Source organism: Dioscorea cayenensis, chromosome 1 (genome assembly GCF_009730915.1).
Source record: "Dioscorea cayenensis subsp. rotundata cultivar TDr96_F1 chromosome 1, TDr96_F1_v2_PseudoChromosome.rev07_lg8_w22 25.fasta, whole genome shotgun sequence".
Lineage (NCBI taxonomy): Eukaryota > Viridiplantae > Streptophyta > Magnoliopsida > Dioscoreales > Dioscoreaceae > Dioscorea > Dioscorea cayenensis.
Genome location: NC_052471.1, coordinates 1591750 through 1611733, shown reverse-complemented (window position 1 = coordinate 1611733; position 19984 = coordinate 1591750). Strand labels below are relative to the sequence as shown.

Sequence of the window (19984 nt, the reverse complement as noted above, 5' to 3'; positions counted from 1 at the left end):
CCTTTTTACTCTTCAAGGCATTCACAACCTATATGCATAAAAGAACACCAAATACACAGTATGAGACATAAACCATGTTAAAAATGATGCTCAATGTATGTAAAACATATATAAAAATATGTCTACTCAAGCACTTATCACCTGTCAAACAGGTACAACTTCTGGCGTAACTAAAACTAAGAATTTTGATTAAACAATCTACGGTCAAAGAAAACATTGGTATATATCATCATCACAATATGTAAAAAGAGAAAACCATACATTACAAAGAGGAAACCTTACATGTAATCTTTGACCTGTACAAAGAGGAAATCATACGATGGCGGAAGGTCACACCAAAGTTGGGATGGATCGGGCGCCGTGAGTTGTAATAGATCAGGATTATTTTTGGTTAGAAATTAGAATAATATTCTTTATATAGTTAGGTATTTTTTAATTTAATATTATATATATAAAAGCTCATTTAGGCTTGCAAGTCTCACGAACAGAGAAATTTTGGGCTCAAGCTCGGCTCATGAAAAGTTAAATCAAATTCAAGTACGAACCGAGGTGATTTTGAGCAGGCTCACGAGGAGCTCCACTCATTTACACCCCTAAATGTGATGAGCCAACACAGAGGAGTACTTTTTAAATCCTAAACCCTGCTTTAAAAGAAAGCCAAACTCTAATGACACTGTGACAAAAGCAAATGGATCAAAAACTATATATGTATATATATATAATGAAGCTCAGTGAACTTTTGAGCGGATATTTTTGGCTAGATGCACGCTTTGAAACCAATTAAGACGAGATCATTCTTACAACACGTCACCAACCGCCATAACGGTCATTATAACTGTCACTCAACTCCAACTTGCCGCGCTTTCATTTCCCAACTCTCTGACCCTCCCAACTCTTCATGGCTCCCTTCGATCCGCTCCGCCGCGCAGCTCGGCCGCTTCACGCACGCCCTCGCCCTCTACGCCCGCATGCATCGCTCCGGCCACCATCCCGACCCCTTCTCCGTCTCTGCCGCCCTCAAGGCCTGCGCCCGCATCCCCTCCCACCGCTTCGCCTCCGCCATCCACGCCCACGCCTTCAAGTACGGTCACCACTCACACATTTACCCTCAAACCGCTCTCTTGGATCTTTACTCTAAACTGGATGGTCTTGAGTCTGCCCGGAAGTTGTTCGATGAAATGCCGCAAAGAAATGTTGTATCTTGGAACACGATGCTGTCGGCGTACTTGAGAGCAGGAGAACTGGAAAGTGCTCGGAGAGTGTTTGATGAAATGCCTGTGAAGGATGTGGTGTCCTGGAACTCGTTGGTGTCTGGCTACGCCAAAGCCGGATTGATGGATCAAAGCTTGGATCTTTTTCCGGCGAATGCCAGAGAGGAACTCAGCTTCTTGGAATGGAATTATAAGTGCTTATGTTGATGTTGGTGATATAGGAATGGCTAGAAAGGTGTTTGATGAAATGCCTGTGAGAAGTAGTGTGTCTTGGATTGCGATGATTTCAGGTTATTCGCAGAGTGGTGATGTTGTTTTGGCCCGGGAACTCTTTGATAGGATGGAGGAGAGGGATGTGTTTGCTTGGAACGCGATGATTGCTTGTTATGCGCAGAATGGTTGTCCGAGAGACGCTCTTGGGTTGTTCAATCGGATGAATAAGCCGGAGACAAATGTGCTACCCGATGAGATGACGTTCTCGAGTGCTATCTCAGCTTGTGCACAATTGAGCGAAATGAGGTTCGGGTTGTGGATTGAGAGTCACATGGCTTGTGTTGGTGTTGAAATGGATGATCATTTGCGGACAGCGCTTATTGATTTGTATTCGAAATGTGGGGGTGTAGAGAAAGCTTTCGAGCTTTTCAATGGTTTGCGCAAGAGAGATTTGGTGTCTTATAGCGCGATGATCTTGGGCTGTGGCATAAATGGGAGGTCAACCGATGCTGTGCGTCTGTTTGATGAAATGTTGCGCGAGAACATTGTTCCAAATTCTGTGACTTTTGTTGGTTTATTGGCAGCATTTAAACATGCTGGTTTGTTGCAAGAAGCACACCGGTGCTTCGAGACAATGTGGAGCGAGCACAAGGTGAAGCCATCAGTTGATCATTATGCGATAATGGTGGATCTTCTAGGCCGAAACGGGAGTGTAGAGGAAGCTTATCAGTTGATAAAGGAGATGCCAATGAAACCTCATGTCGGTGTTTGGGGTGCATTGCTTCAAGCTTGTAGGTTGCATGGCAATGTGGAGTTAGGGGGAAATTGCCGGCCCGGAGTTGCTTCGAACTAGAGCCTGAATCAAGTGGATATTATATACTTCTGGCTCATATATATGCTGAAGCTGGAGAATGGGAGAAGGGTAAAAGGTTGAGGATGGCCATGGCTGACAAAAAAGGGTTCATTTGTAAGGTACCAGGGTGTAGTTGGGTGTAAACCAGTGGTGATTTTGTACTTGATGCTCCCTCCCTCCCTCTCTCACTTACAAATGAACCACAATTTGGGCGTCATTTGCCCCCTTGAAATAACAACACATTAACACACCCTAACCAATCATGTACTGAGTACTGGATAGGTTATTGTTCTTCCAAAAGTGCATGTTTTTAAGTTCATTCCTGAAATTGTGATCAAATTGGAGACTTTTCATGATTGAAGAAGATAAACCATAAAATTTTCACACATTTGGAGGCATAAGTACAATTATATGACTATAATGTTTTTCGAGAAATACGATGAAAGGGTCAAAAGAAAATGCTACACTGCTCAAGCAGCTTCATCACTCGTCTCATACACACTGAGATACATAAGGGTAACCTTCATAATTTACAAAAGTGACAAATATATAGCACTTACATAAGTTAAGTTCATTCAGGTCCATACAACAGAACTAAAACTGACAAAAGATAATTAAGTCACAAAAAAAACACGGAGCGTAGTAGGGCAACAGACCTCTTCAATGACTCATTGAAGTTCAGTGCCAGCAAGATCCTCAGCAACACCGTTCATTAAACTCAGTTGATTTTAGAAGACCGAACAATAGTTAGAAACTCTATGGTTTGATTTACAATACACAAACATTTGCTATGAAGATGGCTCAGGCTTGAGAGGAAAGTTTTTTGCTTCCTCTTCAGTAACATCACTGCTCAAGCAAAAGATGTGGAATTGTTAAGGATCAAAAATAAATTTTACCAAAAAATGAACAGAAGATGACAGCCGTTTGATCGACCAACCTGTCCGCTGCTTCTGTCTTGGTAATCAATGTAACATTTTTAGATGGAAGGATTTTAAAGAACTCCAGAAGATCACTGGTCTTCCACTTGTCATATAGATGAAAGAGAAATCGATTGAACTCCTTAGGTTCCTGCACAGATATGAAAGTGTAATAAGCTTCTAGAAATGTCTCACCAAAACAGTTGCATCTTGCTCTGCTACTGAGTAATAATAAATGATAATCAAAATAATAATCCATTGCCTTGGAAATTTGGAAGCAGATGAAAGGCAGTTGTTACCTGTTCTAGAATGCAACCTTTACGAAGAGCTGCTAAGCATTCGATTGCCTTGGGGAAAGTATCCCCTCGATAAGAATTTTCTAACAGATCATTAATGTATGCCCGCATCCCTTGGATTGCTTTCATGATCCACTTTGGGTTGTCCCTACGAGCCATCATAGCTTCAAAATCTTGAATGGGGTTTGAATCCCCAATCTTTTCAACCTTCACCACAGATGAGTCTTGAATCAAGTTCCTCTGGATATCAGATGTTCTGCCATCAGCACCAGCTTCATTGTCTGTTAATGATGGCTTCTCATTCCACGCTAGTGTCGTTGGCTTCTTTTTCTGCAATTTGATGCTTGCCTCTAAGGACTCCAGTAAAAGTTTCCCTTTAATGTGAAATCAAATAAAGAACACATCCACATTATCTAACCTTTGGGTTTTCTTTTAGCTCAAAATGACTATGGAAGTTATCAATGGCGGACTTATCTTTGGAAGGGAAGATCAGTGTCAGGTTCAATCATCCTCTTCAGGGTGCTGTCCAAAGGAGGAACACTTGCATCTGGCTGCTTCGACTTCAAATCTAGATAGCGATAGAAACGCTGAAAAAAGGAAAAATGTAAGAGGATCATTAGCGTATCATACTGTTACTGATCAAGGAATAGAGAAACCATCAGGCACCCAGTTTCAACATAGTCACTGTAAATTCATGGTGTAAATCAAAGTACCAGCTTAATCCAACCAACAAACTTTCATTGATCATATTTCAATAATTAAAAATTACACCATATTAAAAGCAGGTGCTTCTCACTTTTTCCACCTGAAACTGAATACCTGATACTAAGACTGATAGGAAATCGTGAGTTAACATGACATTATATAGCATAAATCATTTGTCCGATATTATAAATTGGCTGTTGAGTGTTCGCCTTTCAAAATCTGCCAAGGAAAAAATGTAATGGCAGAAGTGCTCACATTGGTAGTTGAAACTTCCCTGAGGTTGTAGAAACAAGCAAGGTTGGTTATATGTTTATTTAGATAGATACCAAATTTTCTGAACTTATATAATAGGTTGTCCTAGCAACTAGCTAGAGGATCAAGGAATGGAATCTGAGAAGCTAGCTGTGACATTCTGAGAAGAGCTGTGATGACCAACTGAGGACTATTATTCAGAAAATCCAATCATATTATTCATATTGCCGCCACGGTTGCACTGGAAAGCAACTTAAGTATATTATTGTAACAGAGAATTCAGATATTCAAAGCAGAGATATACCTCTAGCACAGGATTTGGTGTAAACTCAGGCTTAAGCATTTCCTCTCGGTCTGAAGGTGCAAGATCTAGCATTCTAACAAAGTTATCAGCTGCTTCTTGCTGATGTGCATTTGGCAGCCATGCTGCAGGGAATCTGCTGAAGGAAGGAAACTGAAACTCCCTCACATCCTCAGCGAAAGGGAGTATGTTGAAGTAAAATGAATCTGGCTGCATATCACAAATGACGACTTTTTTATTTAATCAAGCAAAACAGGATCAAAAAGAGAAAGATTGATTGTAAAAAAATAAAAGTAGATCAGATATAGCAAAAATTGGTAGCAGCTCACAATATTATCCATGCAAGAGACATTGGGACTCAGTATTCCCAATTACAACACTTCCTTGACCTTGTCTCCATACACAACGCAAAATTGCAACCTTGTTCAGTTCCTTCATCGCTCGGGCTATGGCAGAGACTGCTACAATGGCTTTTCTGTTCCCAGGTTCAGGAATAAAAGTATACACATCTTTCATATAGTAGTGCCTGGAGAAATACAAGTGAGAAGAGAAAGAGTAAGAGAAACAGAAGCTTACAACCTTCAAAATATCAGGCAGTATAAAAAGAAGAGGATTGGCATTGAATACAGAAGCTTGATGAATTCACAGCCGTCAAACCAATGGGTGGAGAAATATTTTCTAGTTAATCCCTTAACTAAGTGCAAACCAACCTCAGGATGGTTTTATGCCATTTAATTTGAAACAGAGAGTTACAAAAATGGAAAATGAATATGAAAACATTAAAATAAAGTAACAATATTGGATAGTTCAAAGACTCAACTGATTAAGTATATTACTATCTGCAGAATTAATACCATGAATTTTATCAGAAAAGTGCCGGAAATTGGTGTGGTCAGATGCCAATGGGAGGCAATCCTGACATAAAGTTGACATACATAACTAGCAGAAATCATGAAATCTATTATATTAAACCAGGCAGAACAGGGAAAAATTAAAGAAATGATGAGAATGTAGGAAAGCAGGGCTGGCATAGATAAATCAACATTAATGAAATGAGTGGTGAGAATCAACAAAACCATCAATGGTAAAATCAAAGGACATCAATAATCAAGAACACATCAGAGTTGCACAGGCCCCAATTTAACATGACTAGACCACCCCAAAGAAGAATCACCGAATAATATTCTGCATCAAATCCATCAGCAGCACTATTCCACCTAAGTTGGTAAGTTTGGGAGATTCAGCAAAAGAATCATGACTTAAATACCAAGGTTAATTTCCAGGACATTTGCAAGCAACTTAAATTGAGACTTACCGCTTTATGTTTGAAGAATCAGTAAATCCTAAAAGTTTTACCCCCTTATCAGGTTTCAATTTCACTGAATCCCATTCTGCAGATGATATAGGAATTACTTGTGGCCCGTAACGATAGCCCTTAATTCTTTGTTCTGGAGGAACAACTTTATCAGGGTCTTCCTTGCTTTTGTATTCGAAGTCAACTTTCACTTCATGAGTAGCATATTTGTCACTTGATGGTGCTTTATCAGAATACTTCTTTAAAGCAGGAAATTTCTCCTCAGATGTCTTTTTATATACCCATACCTGAATAAAGAATATGCCATGGTAAGGTGAAATGCAAGACCATTTTTATAAAATCATATACATTATAATGTCATCAAATTTGATCAATTCATTTAGTTTAACCAATCCATAAGAAAATATGGTACGAAAGTAATTAAATCATCACATTCTGCAGCATGCATACAAAGAAAACCACAAAGAGTTAGCAAGTAAGAGACCCTACAGCGCTGAAAAGAAGTGAAATTGAAAGGAAAACACATTAGCAAGAATGAGACTCATATACAGAAACAAATGGAAAGCTAACAAATGAGCAGAAAAATGCATACCGTTCTACAGTAGCACTACACTAAGGAAGATAAGTGGAGAAATTTTGCCCTTTTGGTTTACAGTTGAATTTTAAGTACCAAATAAACAGCATTACTTATTGGCAAGCCAAGGTATAGCCACTAAGAAATTAAGAAAATATAGCAATTTCCTAGATGCATCAATTGGCCGCATATGTATCCAAAATGAAAACTTCAAAGAGGAAAATTCAACAAACACATATAATTAAGAATAGGTGTTTGAACAGCCAAAAACAAAATGTCATGCCAAGAGCATATTGAACCATGTTTATTAACTTGCCTTAATTTTCATTGTTGAGCCCAATTCAAGATCACCCCTGAAAACTGTAACTGGTGATATGCTTCGAGTCCTAAGAGCACCTACAAGTGCTAATGGGTTGTCTACATGAACAATCTTTGATATTGTATTCTTTGAAAATTGATTCAACAGATGATCATTCTCATCAATCACACTTTTCCCAGCAGATCTAACTGGGTTTTCCCTGATAACAACACAATCAAATTTTATTCCATGAGCTTTCATATTTGAAGAAATCTTGTCAACTTGATCTTCCTTTGTCCCTTCATATGGATCTTTAATTGGATATTGTGCATTTGTCACAAGGCAGAGGCATTGCTTTCCTTTGTTTGTATCCCCAAATTTTTTTATCAGCATATCTATGCCAACTACAATAGCATCCATAACTAGCAACAAGTCAAGGATAACAGAAGCATTAGTTAGGAGTACACCCACCACAAGAGCTCAAATATAAGCCATGCATGATACTACCATGGGATGCAGAATTTGCAAAATGCAATTAAGAAAAAAGGGAAAAGCCACAAGCAAGAAGCCATTGTGTGGACAGTTTGCTAGATGCGTGAAACCTGTGCAAAATATCATGCACCAAAGTAATCGAGATACATTTACATGAAAGGCAAGTAAAATATGTGAAACCAAGGTGAGCTTTTCAATAGAACCACTATTGTCACCTAGTTTTTGCTGCTTCAAATTGAGAAAAGAAGGTTGCAACTGGTTAATTCAAAAAGCAATGGCACTGCAAGTTTTTTACAGAATAAATGATTCCAGGATACAATCACCAGGAAATTTTCCTCTTGGTATATTATGTAGAATGTCAACCACGTCCGCATCCACAACTTTAATATCCCTCAAAACAAACACGTTTTCATATCCTCCCACTTCTTTTTCCAGCTCATTTTTGGTCTCTGAGAATCAAAACCGCATGGTTTCAATTAATGAAAAAAGACCTAGGACAAGCATCAATTAAAAATCAAACTCATCAAAATTCATCCACCTTGAAGAACTTAAAAACATGAATAACATGGTATTAAAAAAATTAAAGGTTGCAAAACTTGATAGAGATAGAAGGCTACTTGTCCCCCATGCAAATCATCAATTTCTCCCTGTTCACAGTTTCAAATTTACATCATAAATGTGCAAGTATTGTACAGTTTTGCTCCAAATCATAATGCAAAATTACAACAAAGTTTCTTGGAAAATCATTTCCACACTATAGGATATATTAGGTAGACAAATGTGCTACCAACTGACCAAAGAGCTAGTAAATAATTATAACAAATAAAATTGGTTCTATGAAGCAGTAGCTTGGCAGCTAGTAAGAAAGAGAAATATATATATATATATATATTTATCTTTCATTGTCAAGCAAGCCGAGATAATCAAGTGAAATATTTGTTGTCATGATCCAAAGTTTGTAACAAGGTACATTATCAATCCTAAAGCTCTTGTTGAGCATATGTGGAAGTGGAACTACATAGAATATGATAGTCAAACGAGGCAATCCATCCATTTGATGCACAGCATGACAGGAATGATCGCCATGGAGAAGCTAGAACAGGATTATGAATAAAAAAGATACAACTTTCTCATCATGAACAATACCTTCAGTTCCAAACAACACAACCCCAACTTCATGGTTCTTGTTAAACATCAACTGCAAACAATAACAACTAACATTAATCCAGAGAGAACAAACCCTACCAAAAGGCTTCACACACAAGGCATACTTGCCTTCTTCTGAACAAGCATGGTGCAAAGCTTCTCAACCTCAGGGAGGATGCTATGCATCGAAGGGCCAACATCGAGCAGTAGAACCAGCGCTTCCTAGCCAAAAAACAGCAAATAAAAAACAAGATCATCGAATATGATGAAAATCCGTTTAAAAATCCAAGATTTCCAGAGAATCCCAAAACGAAACCAAAGTAGAGAGATTGAGAATGGATGAAATTAGGGCTGGAGCATCGCACCTTGCTGCGCGCCATTAGGAGGAGATGCAGAAGGGCTGTGGTTGGGGAGAGGGCGAGGAATGGGGGAAGATCGAAGCTAGGGTTTGAAGGTTGGGAGAGTGCGGGGTTTTGGAGAAAAGGGCCTTCTTCTTCTTCCCGCCCAAGCTACCATGAATGACTAACATTGAAAATCCATGGCGAAAACTTAATAAAATATAAAATAGGATATTTTTTTTTGCAAAATTACTCAACTTTATGTAAGTTTTGCAGAAAACCCTATAAGTTTTTTAATTTAATTTTTTCTTTTTAAGAGGGTGTTGTTGTAAAATTACACAGATCGATGGCGATTTTGCAGCAGCACCCTCAACTTGTTACAATTTAAAGGAGTAATTAAATATTGCTTATGTGGAAGAAATTATAAAATAAAAAAATTATTATGGCGTTTGGTTCGTGGTAATGATATATTACCACGTAACGAAATTAACATGGTAATATGAGTGGGAATGTTATATAGTTGAGAATATTGCGGTAATTTAATATAACCATGTTTGATTGGAACTCTTATTACCGGGAATAGTTCATTATCGTGTTTGGTTGTCATGGTTACTGACACGGGGTTATCAATCAGAGTATAACCCGTGCGGCACTCGCCCTACACGAACAGCCTATTGCCAAGAAAATAAACCCAAGGAAGGCTAAGTCGCCACAACCACGAAGAAAACAAGAGAAACACCCAAATGTAAGAGAGAAGATAAACTCTCTATATTAAAAAACTAGCTTTACAACTTAGGCAAGCCTCTCTTCTAAGAGCCTGCCGGCCCTAATTGCCACCAAGAGAATTCTCTCTTAAGAGCAGAGAGGAGAAAGGAGAAGTGAGGGATGCTCATCAAAGGAGAAATGGGGCTCCTTATATGGCTATGAGAATGGCATCTTGGCCAAGGAGAAAGAGACGGCCGAATTTTCATGAATTCCATGGCAGAAGGGAAGGAGACAAAGTGTGTTCCCCATCCAATGGCTATAGGCCGAATAGCCGGGGTCCATCGACACTATGTGCTTCCCACTCTTGTTTCCCGTATGTTCAAAGTGCCAGATAATCGCTGCGCATCCGTCCCGGATGTCTCGATAGACGTCCCCTCGCCGATCGAGAGACAGCTCTCACCAGACGCGTCACTCATACGGATGATGAACGATATCTCCTAAGTCTTGCCCGGTTGAGCGGTCACGACTGCCGCTCTCGGTCATGAAACCGGATCATGTCCGAGTAAAAAAATATCCGATCGCATGCAGATCATCGAAAAAACGGTCTAAGGGAATGGAATAACCGCTCCCGGCTCATCCGCCTTGTCACTCCCGCCTCAAGGGTGTGACGCCAAAGTCTCATTACGATTACCATGGTAATCAGGTAGACACTAAATTTAGTGGTAATAGGATTACCACTTTCTTAATAATATTTATAAGTTGGTAATGTGATATTACTATCCACATTACCACCGGTGCAATGCCAAATGTGGTAATATTTTCAAATTACTACGTAACACGTGGTAATATTTCTACATTACTGCGAACCAAACGACCCTTAGAAAGATTACCATGTGTTACGTGGTAATCTGAAAATATTACCACGCTTGTATCAGATAGTGAATCTGTATGGTAATATCACATTATCAACTTATAAATATTACCAAGAAAGTGGTAATCCTATTACCACCAAATTTGTGTCTATCTTGATCACTGCAGTAATCTTATAACTTTTTATATTTTTAACAAATTGATTACCATGAAAACCAAAGTAATAAAAGTTCTCAACCAAACATGGTTATATTAAATTACCGCAATATTCTCACCCATATAACATTCCCACTCATATTACCAAGGTAATCTCGTTACGTGGTAATATGTCATTAACACGAACCAAACATCCCCTTATAGTAATTTTTTTTTACCTCAATTCAAATAGTATATGTTACAATGTTGCAAAAAATAATAAAATTTTTCAGGGAATATCAATCTCTTAGCTTTTAGAAAAAAGCATCAAGAAATTTTTTTTTTTCACCATTAATCAATTTAAACAGATACTTATTAATTTGTACATATTGAAAAAAATTGAATGCAAGCAATGTCATATTAGTACCAATAATTTTTTTGACTTGATTATATGTATTGACTTGGTATAATAAATAATATCTTTATGTTATATAAGGTCACAAAAGATACTGATGTCTCATGTTGACATAATTTATTTAAATTTGGCTTAGAATTTATCATCGTTATATATATATTTTTTTTGAGATTACCTATTCTTAAAATGGAAAATTAATGATTTTCATCTATTATTTTTTTATTTTAATAAATATGATAAATATAGTTTAAAAAGTAGACAGGATAACTGAGAATCAATCATCAAACTCATACACTCTTACTCAATAATATAAAGTTGGGACAAACCTAGATTTATAACCGGGGATTCATTGTCATTATTAAATCTAATAAAATTTTTAGAACGTTTAAAAAATTTTACATCACACGTTATTTTTTCTTTTAGTGAAATCAATATTATCAAGCTATCAATTTTTCAGTATTCCTTAATTATTTTGTCGAAAGTTTGTTTAGAATTATCATCGTGACATCACCAACTCTGGTGGTTGGAAATTCCATGAGATTCTCCCAACTCCATGATTCTATTTAATACCAACCTTTGACTTATAAATATATTCAAGCAGTAATTCAAAGGTGCTTGTTGTAAGTTGTAACTATACCAAGCAATAATAATTGATGGTTTTGCATGTATATCCTATGAAATTGCATATATATATATATATATATATATATATATATCACTTAAATCCATTTGATACACAAAAAATTAAATATAGTAAAATGTATTAATTTTTTTTATACTCCAAAAACTATAATAAGTTAAAATAAAAATAGCAAGATTACATTTAATGCATTGAATCTTAACAAAATATAATAAAAAAAATAATAGAATTTGTACTGAATATTAAACATAAAAACAATATAGCAATGTAAACTAATTTGCAAATGAAATTCAAGTTGAGAATTTTGATATGACAAAAAAAAAAAAATCAAAGTAGAGATGTTTGTGTAGTCATAAATAAAATAACAATAATAATAAAAGCATATTTATATAATTTATAAATAAAAGCAAATATATTTATATAATTAAAAATAAAAAATAAATGCAGTGGAAGGACCACTAGACTAGAGTGTAACCCCACAACGGTTGCGGTGGGCCTGACGTTGGGCCCAAACCAACAATGGATCACGACCAAAGGCCTATGTGGGAGTGGCTTCACCTGGTGCCGGTCCATATCCACGTGTCACTTCCGCGGGTCCCACCTCTTCATTATCCCATCCTTCCACTAATTACCCCTGTTTCCACCCAAAATTACAACCCCTGCCACCCATTCAAAAACCCATTATCACCCAATGGCAAAATCGTAATTAACCCCAAACCTCATGCCCTTTTCCATACCTGCCCTCTTTCCTGGAAACTTCGCTCTTAAACCACGCATGTTCGAGACTCTGATGCGATCTTTTGGCCTTTTTATCTCGCTCTTCTCTTCTTCCCTTCTTCTCCATCATGCGAACCCTAACCCTAACCCTAACCCTAATTCCCTTGATCCTTCGCCCCCCGCCATGAGTGGCCGCTCCGCGTCCTTCCATGGCGCAGCCTCCTCAGACCGATCGATCAAGATCCGGCGCCCGGAGAGCCAGACAGATCTTTCCGGTCCCTCTGCGGAAACCCTCAAGTACGGCGCTGCTGCGGCACAGCGGCCGATGAAGCTTCTTCTCAACGTCACCGTGCTACAAAGCCCCGGGCCAATCCAGGTGGTTATGTCCCCCGAGAACTCTGTGGCCGACCTCGTCCGCGCCGCCGTTGAGGCCTTCATCCGTGAAGGTCGCCGGCCACCACTCCCTTTCTCCGATCCCAAGGCGTTCGAGCTCCATTATTCCCAGTATAGCCTCGAAAGTTCGTTTCCCGAAATGCCCCCCTCTCGTATTTTTAAATTTCAAAAGTTTTTGGATTGGTTGGTAATTTAGAAATTTAGAGTTTTTATGGGTTTAAAAGTAAAAAAATAATCTCATGTGGAGGGGTAGGATTGGAATTTGCTGCGTGTTTCCCGCCTTCTTTGACGCCTTATTTATCTTTAATTTCAAATTTTCGCATGTTTTTATATAATTTTTCTGAAATTTTGTAATCTTTTTATTTAAAAAATATTTGTTTTATTTTAATTTTAAAGTTTTTTAAACGGGTAATAAAATATGTGTTTTGAGTTTTTTAATGCATTAGTGGTTCATATAAAAATAAATAAAATAATGAGTAAAAACAAAAAACAAGAGGGGTAGGATTGTAATTTGACACGTGTTTCCCGCGCGTTTTTTGAGTGTAGGTTTGAAATCGGAGGAGAAACTGATGAACCTCGGCTCCAGAAACTTCTTCTTGTGCGCGAAAACGACAAAGAACCCAACGCAGAGAATGACGGTTCTGCCCTCGGCTTTGATGGGATATTGCCACTGTGGACCACATTATTGTAAGAAAATTCGAGATCTAATGACCTCGTTTTTCTAAGTTATTAATTAACTCGATTTTTAGCAATTTCGATTTTTTTTAATTTTGAAAAATATATATTCTGGTTCACAATCTCTGTGTGGTTGTCTTATGTGTGATGCAAAATGGCAATTTTATTTTATTTTTTACTATTATTATTTTTCTTTATACTGTTTAATTAAAATACTGAAAATTATTGGGTTAAATTGTGAGTTTTTTTGTTTTTTCAGTGCTAAATAATTTTTTTAAATTTTTTTAATTTAATATATTTGTATTATTTTTAATAAATCACAATTAATTAAATATTAAATCATATATTTTAATTTAATGTAGTTTTAAATAAAACTAGTTTTCGGGAAATAATATAATTTTTTATAAAATATACATAATAAATTAATTTTAATTAATTTTTTTAATCGATGTGACATTAATTAAAATTGATAATTAAAAAAAACCGAGAGATTAATTTGTTAAGAGAAAAAGGTTATTCTTTTTGTAAAGAAATTATTAGAACTTGTCATTAAAGTACGTGAAGGTGGATATAATATATATGTTTTGTGATGAATATGAATTTAAAGTAATTTTTTTTTATAGCTTTTCTTACTTTATATTTGGTCTTATGTTAATAATTATATCCTTACAAGGGATAATCTTTTAGATGGGACTCTAAAATTTGAGATATTAATGTTATTAAATGATGCAAGATCAAATAATATATTTAAATTTTAAATAAAGTTCCAAATTGATTTGAGACATCAATCTTATTATATAGAATATTTGCATATACTAATTGAATTTTTTTTAGTAAAAAGACAATCGACTTGATTAGGTTTGTAGTCACGATAATACAAGAGCAGAGGAGCTTTTTTTAGAGAATTTGGATCTACTAACAAGGATCATGCTCAATCATCACGCATCATCACCTTTCGCCATAGTAGGGAGTTAAATTTATCTTTAACCTAAGTGAAAAATATCTTTGGATCAAGATATTTTTAGCAAAAATAAATATTATTCTTACTATTAAATTTGAAAAAAATAATTTCACATGCTGTTTCAAGGCTATTTTTTAAAATATTATTTTTTAATAAATTACCAAAATAGGTATTTTCGGTAATTATTTATGAAAATAGTCATTTTTTTAATATTAAATTTTAGTTTTTTTTAAGTTGTAGGTTCCACTAGTTTTTTAATATTAGTTTATTTAAATCACAGGTTTCACTAGTTTTTAATATTAAAAATTTATTTTTTTAAAAAACCATGAGTCTTACTAGGTTTTAAATTATAAAGCAGTTTTACATTGAAAACAATTACATATAAAAGTTTTTTATTTCTATTTTAACATTAAAATTTTAACATGTAAAAAGTACTCTCATAATTAAAACAAACTTGTTTGATATTTTGAATGGACTAAAAACAATTACATATATTATAAAATGATTCAATAAGTATAATAGTTAGATTACATTACGACATATGACTTGAGCGAGAGGCATTCAGACAATTTGACGGCTGTGACCTTTATTGCGACATAAACCACAATGTTTTGACTCACTGTCTTTCTTTATGTTCATCTCATTATGAATTATGGTGAATTTTGGCGCCTTAAAAGTGGCCCTCACATTGTAAGATCAACATATAGACATGGATTATTATAGAGGTTTCAGTATCTCTCATTTGATATTGGCTGAAACTCTTTATGGTATACATTAAAAAATGTCTCAAGTCTACAAACATTATTTAGATACGCCTGCTAATGTAGATGAATGTATCCATACGCTACAAGAACATGGCGACAAGGAAAATGTAATGTTTAAAACTCACTACAATCACACCATCTTCTCAAATCAATGCAGTAACTGTCAACTATACCACCGCACTGAGGTGATGCCATTTCATCTACCATAAAAAAATTTTCTTCACGATCAAATTGACTAATATAAATGTCACATACTATTTGTTGATTTTCTTAAATTGTCTTCATTAGTGCTTCCGAGAATATTTGACCTGATGCAATCTGAGCTTGTGGGTGTACACATTTTTTTATTAATAACTCAGCAAGTTGAAAGTAAGTTGATTTAATTAAGGCTGTTATAAAAAGGTTCCTTATACTTTTTAATATTGAGTTAACACATTCTGCTAAATTGGTGGTTATATGACCATACTTTCTACGTTTGTTGTCAAATGATTGAGGCAACTTTGACCTTTCTTGAATGGGGTAAGTGTCACCTGCCACCGATAATTTGTCCCATCAACCCCCAATAATGCTTTCACCTATTATAACAGTTATAGGTTTGACTATTCTAATATTTGGAGATAATTTTAATTTTTATGTATTAAAATTTTAATCACCACAATTTTTATCTATTAAATTTTTAATGGAATATTACCAATAATTTTTATCATTTAGGATTAGTGAAAGTAAAAATGAGAATATAACAACTATAAAAAATTATTATAAAATTATAAGGGCTTGAATGTAAAATTATTTTTTTTATTTAAAAAACTAGTAGTATCATCATTTTTTTAATTAGTATTAAAAATTAGTAAACACCCGTGGTTTTTTAAAAATAATACTAAAAAACTAGTGTAACTTATAATTTTTTTAAAATAAACTAAAGTTTAATATTAAAAAAATACCTATTTTCATAAATAATTACAAAAATATTTATTTTAATAATAAATTTAAAAAACAATATTAAATAAAAAAAAAGCCACATCTCAACAACTAATCTCAAACATAATATTTACATTAAAAAAAAAAAAGTTTACTTTATTGATATGATCCTTTTCATTTGATATGATGCATAGGTATCATGTCATTACCCTATTTCCTATTCTACTTTTCATTTGATATGATCCTTTTCATTTCATCTATTTTGTCCTTTCTATGGGTGCATGTTTCTCTTGTTTACTTCTTTTCTTTTGGGTTTGTTTCCGCATCACTTTCTTAAAGCATATTGAGTGGATGGTAATGAGTCTAGAGTATAATATATGTTTATGTATGGCATATTTATTTAAACAACTAGTTAAAGTACATTCTTTATTTAAACTTTGTTTTACGCATTTTTTTGTTGGGAATAATTAACTAAAAAATGCTGCATCAATTTCAATGTCTATGACTTTCAAACTTATTACGATTTTTTTCTAAAAAAAAATATGGTTTCAAACTCATTACTATTTTTTTTATATAAAAAATATATATCATATTAGGATGCGTATAAATATGAAGTTAATATCTCAATATGTATGTAGTCTTATTCTGCGTAATCTAAAGTTTAAATTTTTATTCTTGGTAATAACACAAATATTCTGAGCAGAAGATTTGATATTAATAAATCAAGAGATCATTGGCAATTAAAAAAAAATTTAAATAGATTTGTATATGCCTATGTGAAAAAAGAAGTGCTCCATTTATCATTAATGAAAAATAATAAAATTCTAATTCTAATTCTAATATATATATATATATATATATATATATATGTTAATAAAAATATAGAAAATTTTATGTAAAATATAAATTCAAACACAAAAATCTCAAAACACATCCCACAGCACAATAAATTTACAGCAATATTTTTAAAATTGACTTTAAATAATTTTACTTTAATTAATAAAAAATCATAATAGATAATATATATATGAAAATTTTAATCAAATAAGAATTCGAGTTTGCCCAAGAATTGGATTTACAAACCTAATGTTATTATAAAAATATACAACAGCTTGTCTTCAAAGTCAACCCTTCGTCAAAATATCGTCTTGTTGACTACTAAAGTCAACGAAGAAGTCATGCTTTTTGTGATAATCTTATGGCTCTTCGTCTTCTTGCTAATTATGGCTCTCTTCCTGCTCACTGTGTACCAGGTATTCACATTCCCAAACCCTAACCCTAACTCTAACCCTAGAAATTTTTAATTTATGATTATATTGATTTCATGTGTTGGATTCTTAGTTTTGATCTTTGAGTATGAGTTTTTCTTGCTCTAATTTGTGTGACATCACTAAATGCAAGAACAATTTGATGCATATGGTATACATTGAATTGAGTTTTTCACTTCCTGTTTTAATTAGGGTTATCTCTTTGAGCTTTGAAGTGAGGTTTTTTTTTCTGATTAATTTTCTGATTAATTTTCTGATTAATTTTTGCTTTCACAAACCCTAGACAAAGTGTAAAGGAGAGATCATGGGTTCGAATCTCTCCCATGGCGGCAGTACTGTTCATACATTGTTCATCCGGGATTCTTATATTATTCTTGTACTGTACATATACTGTACATCCAGACTCCGGTATTCTTTGATACTGTCTATATTAATAAAAAAGGGCGTTTGTCGTCTGTTATTTTAAAAAAAAAACAAACAAACAAACTCTAGACAAGATTAGAATTTTGAAAACCCTAATTTTGTGGGATGTGTTCTCATTTTTTTTGTTACCATATACAGAGTAATTATTTGGTTTTTGCTTATCACTTTAATTTGGAGCATAAAAGAGAAAAAGTTAGGGTTTTATTATTGCAAGTTTTGCCTTCTAAAATATCTTTTTACTAGTTAGTAGTTCCTAAGCTCTAACTCTATTGCACTTTCAATTGCCATTATGCCGAAAAGCGTGTTTTCCAATTAGTAGAATTTATCTCCGTTACTAGTTAGTAGTTCCTAAGCTCTAACTCTATTGCACTTTCAATTGCCATTATGCCGAAAAGCGTGTTTTCCAATTAGTAGAATTTATCTCCGTGTTTGAGGTTAAATCGGTCAAAACTTACTCCTGGATTCTTACTAGTTACTAGTTCCTGAGCTCTAACTCTGTTGCACTTTGAATTGGTGTTATGCCGAAAAGCCTGTTTTCTAATAAGTAGAATTTTTCTCAGTGTTTGAGGTTAAATCGGCCAACTTACTCTTGGATTGACAAAATCAAGTAGAATAAACAACGATAATGATTATGCTCCCTTGTACACCTTAACACATTAAATGTTCAATTCAAAAGTTTTTAGGTGGTACTTTAATTTGAAAGTTTTTGAAAGGTAAACTTTGGACTTTGTTTGAAGTTTATATGGTTAATTGAGGTTCTCTTGTTTCATGTTTATTTTGTTGTTAATGCCTTCAATAGTTTCTATTTGTTTTAGAGTCTTTGTTCATTGTTATGTACCTTCTTGATTGTTTTGTTACATTCATCCTTTTATTTTCCTTTACCCTCTTTAACAGACTTATCATTGTTATCAAGTGACCCTCAAAACGTTGTTACATGTTGCAACATATTCCAGCATTTCAGAGCATCTTGGTACAATATTATCTCGTATTTGATGTGATTAAAAGTCATCGTTTACGTACTAAATTCAAAGTTTTCTTGATGTCGTTATGGTTATACAAACACTTTAACTGCATACGAGAGCTTGCTCTTCATTAGTATTTGTTGTGCTCCTTTTGTTTGTAATATATATGCAACTTAAAATCTAGCTTGATCTTTTTGTTTTAATTTTTTTTTCTTTTCATGTCTGTATGGTTTCAGCTCATGTGTTGTGCAGACCTTGAAATGGATTATACGAACACATACGACTTCGCATCAGAGATTAATAGCATGGTTTTACCTGAGTTTGCCTTGCAAGGAATTTTAATCTCATGCTTCCTCTTCTCTCAGAATTGGGTCTTGTTTCTCTTGTGTGTTCCTCTCCTCTACTATCATTTTCGCCGGTAACTCCTCTTCCTCATACTTCTCTCGGCATCAGGTCTTGCAATTCATTGTTATTTTCCGAACAATATACTTACACAAAAACTATTTCCTTATAGCATTGATCAATATAATTAGTTTCTGAATTAATGATGTGCATTGATCAATTCGGAACACTACGGTGTTCTCATTTTACAGATACATGCATCGGCAACATATTGTTTATGCAACTGAAGTTTTTTACCAGCTCGGCCGGGAAAAAAAAGTGCGGCTTGTGAAGCTTGGCTATTATATGTTCCTCTTTTTTTTATCATCCTTCTTGTAAGTGTGGAACTTTTGCTGCTGTTTTATAATTGAGAATCAAATTGTTCTTAGTGATGATTTTTTTCTTTGTTTAAACATGCAGGATGGTTGTGAAAATGATGAACGAAAATTATTAGTCTAAGGATCGTGATTTGCCGATTACTGTCGGACTAACAATTCGATTCGGGTTACTTGATTTGTTGATGTTCCATGGTTCATGGTTGTGCAGCAAAGGGAAAGAAAAGCAGCCTGATTTCTTCAATCCATTGAGAAGAGCTGCTTATTTTGGAAGGAAATTACTGTTTGTTCATTACTTATTTTCACTTTCTATTTTTTTTTTTTTAATTTTTTTGTTAGCTGAGACCACACAAAAATACATCTAGATTGTTAAACCATTTTTCCCCTTGTTATAATCTTTTTATTAGTGGATGCAACTTTTGGTTAAATATGAAAGGTTAAAATTTACAAGAACATACACAATTTCAGATTTTTAAAAGGATATATACATGTAAAGAACATCTTTTTTTTT

At 34.5% G+C, this 19984-nt stretch overlaps 4 protein-coding genes across 6 annotated transcripts; 3 read left to right on the top strand and 1 right to left on the bottom strand.

Moving 5' to 3' along the window:
- The first annotated feature begins 755 nt into the window (after window positions 1–755).
- Window positions 756–2494, top strand: LOC120276982 (pentatricopeptide repeat-containing protein At4g22760-like). The gene is given in 3 exon segments (XM_039283754.1): window positions 756–1355; window positions 1357–2241; window positions 2244–2494. Coding segments are annotated over 3 exon segments (1656 nt in total). The 5' UTR covers window positions 756–761; the 3' UTR covers window positions 2421–2494.
- A 223-nt stretch (window positions 2495–2717) lies between these two features.
- On the bottom strand, window positions 2718–9140 carry LOC120260728 (ATP-dependent DNA helicase 2 subunit KU80). Its single transcript, XM_039268289.1, is given in 14 exon segments — window positions 2718–3123; window positions 3215–3345; window positions 3494–3820; window positions 3909–3974; window positions 3976–4077; window positions 4752–4958; window positions 5078–5116; window positions 5118–5274; window positions 6064–6350; window positions 6954–7357; window positions 7745–7876; window positions 8574–8625; window positions 8703–8795; window positions 8939–9140. Coding segments are annotated over 14 exon segments (2070 nt in total). The 5' UTR covers window positions 8954–9140; the 3' UTR covers window positions 2718–3065.
- A 3345-nt stretch (window positions 9141–12485) lies between these two features.
- Window positions 12486–13587, top strand: LOC120276279 (uncharacterized protein At4g22758-like). Of its 3 annotated transcripts, XM_039283101.1 has the most exons (3): window positions 12488–12690; window positions 12724–12911; window positions 13333–13587. In XM_039283101.1, exons 1-3 carry the CDS (start codon window positions 12578–12580, stop codon window positions 13509–13511), a joined length of 480 nt encoding a protein of 159 aa, XP_039139035.1. In that variant the 5' UTR covers window positions 12488–12577; the 3' UTR covers window positions 13512–13587. The 3 variants fall into 3 exon arrangements, with proteins under 3 accessions (XP_039139111.1, XP_039139035.1, XP_039138971.1); XM_039283177.1 differs by having other exon boundaries at window positions 12486–12897; window positions 13333–13585; XM_039283037.1 differs by having other exon boundaries at window positions 12490–12911.
- A 3682-nt stretch (window positions 13588–17269) lies between these two features.
- Window positions 17270–19956, top strand: LOC120260873 (protein cornichon homolog 4-like). The gene is made up of 4 exons (XM_039268451.1): window positions 17270–17357; window positions 18994–19175; window positions 19351–19473; window positions 19559–19956. The coding sequence occupies exons 1-4, from the start codon at window positions 17283–17285 to the stop codon at window positions 19590–19592; spliced, it is 414 nt and encodes a 137-aa protein (XP_039124385.1). The 5' UTR covers window positions 17270–17282; the 3' UTR covers window positions 19593–19956.
- The last annotated feature ends 28 nt before the right edge of the window (window positions 19957–19984 follow it).

Excerpts from the sequence above, each read along its gene's own strand:
- LOC120276279 (XM_039283037.1), top strand. The coding sequence starts at position 12,578 with ATGAGTGGCCGCTCCGCGTCCTTCCATGGCGCAGCCTCCTCAGACCGA. Across the intron at positions 12,912-13,332 it reads TTCCCAGTATAGCCTCGAAA|GTTTGAAATCGGAGGAGAAA; the intron begins GTTCGTTTCCCG and ends TTTTGAGTGTAG.
- LOC120260873 (XM_039268451.1), top strand. The coding sequence starts at position 17,283 with ATGCTTTTTGTGATAATCTTATGGCTCTTCGTCTTCTTGCTAATTATG. Across the intron at positions 17,358-18,993 it reads TCCTGCTCACTGTGTACCAG|CTCATGTGTTGTGCAGACCT; the intron begins GTATTCACATTC and ends GTATGGTTTCAG. Across the intron at positions 19,474-19,558 it reads TTTTTTTTATCATCCTTCTT|GATGGTTGTGAAAATGATGA; the intron begins GTAAGTGTGGAA and ends TTAAACATGCAG.